The 4959-nt window shown below is 47.2% G+C and overlaps 1 protein-coding gene across 1 annotated transcript in view; it reads left to right on the top strand.

Annotated features, from left to right (window-relative positions):
* Nucleotides 1–2741, top strand: part of LOC132466436 (uncharacterized) — a 41383-nt gene extending 38642 nt beyond the window's left edge. The window contains exons 19-20 of the mRNA XM_060063683.1: nt 1757–1855; nt 2098–2741. Coding sequence (XP_059919666.1) covers nt 1757–1855; nt 2098–2291 — 293 coding nt within the window. The 3' untranslated portion in view covers nt 2292–2741. The remainder of the gene's footprint in view (nt 1–1756; nt 1856–2097) is intronic.
* Nucleotides 2742–4959: the final 2218 nt, after the last annotated feature.

Genomic DNA, 4959 nt, shown 5'->3' with positions numbered 1-4959 from the left:
AAACGCGTTTAATGGTGTATCTGTCCTAAAATATTGCATTTCCCATTCGGATAATAAAGATTAATATAAACTACGCCGTGTTCCGGAGCCGCGGGGGATTCTGGGAATTGGGGTTGTCAGTTGACAAATGGGGCTTTTGTTAACTTGTTTTGTTGTTAGGATTAAGTGGGGTTGATGGGTTCGGGATGTTATGTGGTTGTGTGTTGTTCTATTAACATTGTTCGTGTGTTCATTGTTGTCGACACCGTCACCGAGAGTGACGTGACCATCGTTTCATGCAGCTGTTCCGTGTTGAAGTCTCGTTCAATAAAAACCAACTCTCGTTGTCGAGCGTTCAATAAAAACCAACTCTCGTTGTCGAGCGTGCTCCCCCCCTACAAACGTGTCTCCCCCCCCCTCAACAAACGTGTCGTCGTCGTCGTCGTCGTCGTCCTTCAACTAACGTGTCCCCCCCCCCCGCCCTACAATCGTGTCGTCGTCGTCCCCTCAACAAACGTGTCTCCCCCCCCCTCCCCGGTCAACAACAGTCTCCCCCCCCCCCCCCCCCCCCTACAATCGTGTCGTCGTCGTCCCCTCAACAAACGTGTCTCCCCCCCCCTCCCCGGTCAACAACAGTCTACCTCCCCTCCCCCCCCCTAAACAATCGTGTCCACAATTTGCCGCGAAAGCCGTGAAACCCAAACCCCGAAACCCGCCTCCACAGCGGCACGCGTGGATACTGTAGGTATAACACGCTGTTTTTACGTTGTAATAGTACGTCTCCAGTGTTCATGGAAACGTACACCATCGACGTTTTTTCTTGGCGACTGGGTTGCAGAGACAGACCTTATATGCCCTGAGACAGCAGTCACTGTGGGACAAGACTCTGTCATTACAACGGGTAAGGAGATTAAATGAACACAAACCATTCTGTAAATCAGATGTGAAAATGACTGCTAACTATACATACATAAAATAATACTCATATGCATGTAGATATCTGCATATGGATATAAAGATACTTTATATATAATAATTAAGGGGAAATATTGCAGCCTTATGTTTATAAAATGTGAAGACAGTGAGGTAAGTCTATCCTGCATGTATGTATGTATGTATGTATGCATGTATGTATGTATGTATGTATGTATGTATGTATGTATGTCATACATACATACATACATACATACATACATACATACATACATATATACATATACATACATGTATGTATGTATGTATGTATGTATGTATGTATGTATGTATGTATGTATGTATGTATGTATGTATGTATGTATGTATGTATGTATGTATAAATGTTTGCCAGCGAGTGAAAAATATATTGAGAGCAATGAATGCAAGGTGCTTGGAGACAGTCGTGGATTCATCACATGACCGATAACCATTGTCTCTCATAGGGTTCATATATGTAAACTGTACATCTAATGGAACATCACAGTGGGTGCACAGAGACAACCATACCTTATGCTCTAAGACACCAGGATCCATCAACTGCAATATAATTGGTAAACAGACTAGCCCATTGGTATAAAAATCTAAACGCATATATATATATATATATATAGAAATAAATAGCTGTAATCAATAATTAAATGGAATTCAATAACCACCATTATTAATGAGACATTAAGATAATGAAGAAAATGATGCTATACTCTGCCTACCCGTTTGTTTTTATGAATATATATATATTCATATTTATTTATAATTATTGTTCACATCATGGTTCACTGTGCCATACTTTTCTTTGTCACAGGGCTCGTCCCTATAATCGCTGCTTCCCTGTCAGTGATGGCTCTGCTCCTGATAGTAGCATTGGGAGTCTACTGCGCAAAAAAACACAAAACCTCAAAAGGTATGAATCCCCTTTGCTGCGTCCTTAAGAATGTACAGTACTATGTATATACTGTAATGTACAGTATCGTCGCACTAACGTTACGGTTGAATACTGGAACATAATGTAACGGCAACCAGAGTTTAGGCGATATTCTGAAGGCGATACTTCGATACTAACAGTCATAATTTTTGTTTGACGTTTTGTTCTCTCATTTCCTCATTTGCTCTTCCTCTCCATTCGTGCCGCTCTCCTCTCCGCAGACACCACAGAAGCGGAAGATGTAATCTACGCAGACGTCTCTGTGCTCCAACGTCGGGGGCAGCGGAGAGAGCAGGGGGAGGGGGAGGGGGAGGTGGAGTACGCGGCGGTCAGGGTGGCTCCAGGCCCCAGGCGGAAGCTGGAGACCAATGTGGACGAGTGTGTGTACGCTCAGCCCCGGAGGAAGAGGCCCTGAGAGCTGTGAACACCCAGAAGGACGCATAGACAGACCTTTAGCCAGAGGGCCAGCAGCCTGTTGACCTTTGACCTGCCAGGGACACTTCTCTCTCTGCATTTGATAATGGCAAGATCTTTTTCATTATTAATTAACTTTTTCCTCTCTTGTTGTTTTCCCTAGTGGTCGCTATTAGAAATAGAATGTTATACTGTTCTGCACGTTTAACTTTTGGATTATTATACCTAGTATGTATTATGCTATTCTGCATGTTGACGTATTCTATCATTATACCTCTTATATTTATTATACTATTCTAAATGCTTAACTATGCTCTTTATTTTGCACGTGAGCCTAATTATGATATAAAATAACCAGCTATCTATCAACTGCTTCTTGGCAAATGTAATATAATCATCTATAATTATTTGGTTGTAATTAAAACATTTAAATAAAACAAATATTCACCTACTGACCATAAATTATTGGGACCTGTAAAGTGAAGCATTACTTTACTTGATATCTGCGTATGGTAAGTACCAGTACTGAGCTACATGCTTTACTCCAGATGCAGTTACTGTGTTTAGCCTCTTGGGGGCAGTATTGCCTGGTTATGTAGACCTTAATCGGGAGCAGCCTTTTAAGGTCCTTATAGAAAGGGGCAGGGCCATCCAATTTTTAATAGGCTTAGGCTACTTGAATAATCTTTTTTTTTTTTTTTTTTACTGTATTTTATCACTCGATTTCTTACCCTTTTTAATTGTGTGATTGTCAGCAATACGCAAAAACACTTATGATGAATAAAAGAGAAAATAAACACAAATATATTGTGCAAACATAAATAAATAAATTATACCATGGCCTACCAATTTTTAGAACTAGGATTTAAGGATCAATCATTCAACATGACTTATTGTAAAGAACCACAAAAATCGACATTGTTACATTTTTCAAACACAATCTAAACAAGTTTAATTTAAACCAAACACCAGCGTTACTTTAATGTGCACATCAGAACGTACATTAAATAACGTACACTACATAACGTACACAACGTAACGAACATTAAATAACAAAGGCCTACACAACGTAACGAGCATTAAATAACAAAGGCCTACACAACGTAACGAGCAGTAAATACCGCTCACAACCTTCGCAAGGAATTCCATGAAAACAGAAATTGAACTTGTGAGATCAGGATAGTCTCAGAGATCTACAGTTTTTTTTTTTAATTGTTATTAATATTCGAAAGGAAACAATGTCACATCTTGAAACCATTCATTCCAGACCCTTGTTCTCCTTCCGTCCCTGTTGTTGCGTGGAGTAGAGACACTGAAATCACCCTTAATTCAGTGTTGTATTGATTATCTGACTTTACAACCTGACCACATTTCATGTCCCATTTAGTCGAACTACTGAGCTCTGGATCACGGTTCAAGCTGTTAGAAATTAGCTCACCGACGCGGCCGTGCGGCTGTAGAAGGCCAGCCGGGCCAGCAGCAGCTTTATGGAAAGCCAAGAAGGCCACAATCCGGAATCCGTACGGATTCCGTGCGGTTTGGCAAGAATTCCGTACGGAATCCGTTTCCGTGCGGGTTTGCACTTTTACCGCGTGGCCAAGACCGGAATGGCCGGAGAACTAGCAGCTGCCTCCCGCCCCCTGGTGGCAAGGACAGCGGTTAGGCTGCAAAACTTCTCCGGGGCAACGGCACTGGAGCCATACCTGGCCCAGTTCCGGCTTGCTGAGTGGCACAATGGCTGGGGTGCCGAGGAGGCCGCCTTCCACTTTGCGCTGGCCTTGGAGGGCACGGCAGCACGGGTGCTGCTCGACCTGGACCTAGCGGACCAGCGAGACCTTCAGGCCCTGATCAGAGCACCGGAGAGGCGGTCCGGTGAGCGAATCTTCAGCAACCAGAGCCGGCAGTCGCTGGCTTCTCACCGCCGCAAGGAGGAGGAGAGCCTGGGGGTCTACGCTGCCAATGTCCAGCTGTTGACCCGACGCGGCTACCCGGAATTCCCCCGCGGCTGCACGGGAGGCCCTGGCGCTCCACGCCTTCCTGCGGGGACAGGTGCCGGAGAGTCTGGGGCAGCATGTCCGCCTCGCCGAGCTCCAGACCCTCGATGCGGCTCTGGACCAGGCTGAGCGGGCTGAGGTGGAGCTCTGCCGCCGTCGCGGTGTTGCATCCGTGGACGCGGCGGTGGCAGCCCTCCCCCCGGCACAAAGGACGTGGGGGTCCAGTCCAGGCAGCGGAAGGGCCGGGTCCGGACGGCCACCCTTCCCGCCACTGAGACGGCTGAGGCTTCCCGTGCGCTGTGGCGGCACGACGGGGCTGACCGTGAGCCGCAGCAGTGGCGTCGCAGGGCGGCGGAGGATGGGGTGCCCGAACGGCGCTCCAGAGGCCCCCTACAGCGGGACCTGGTGGGGCCCCCCAATGGAGGTGGTCCCCGACCACACCCCCAGGGCTTCTGCGGACTGTTGGAGACGGGCGTCCCAACCAGGGAGGAAGGCTGCGCCGCAACGGGGCCGCTACCGGCAGGAGCCATGGCGGCCCCCTGAACACTCGGGACTATGCGTTGGGTGTGGGGGTCGTCGGGCTGTGTGGCGACCGTGGGCGTGGTCGCCGCGTTCAGGGTGCCGCAAGGGATCCTGGGGGGGGGGGGGCCCTCCTAGGTCCTTTGCAGCAGAGAC

This window comes from Gadus macrocephalus, chromosome 10 (genome assembly GCF_031168955.1).
Source record: "Gadus macrocephalus chromosome 10, ASM3116895v1".
NCBI classification, from domain to species: Eukaryota; Metazoa; Chordata; class Actinopteri; order Gadiformes; family Gadidae; genus Gadus; species Gadus macrocephalus.
Note: the sequence above shows the minus strand (reverse complement) of the source record. Positions and strands in the feature narration are given on the sequence as shown.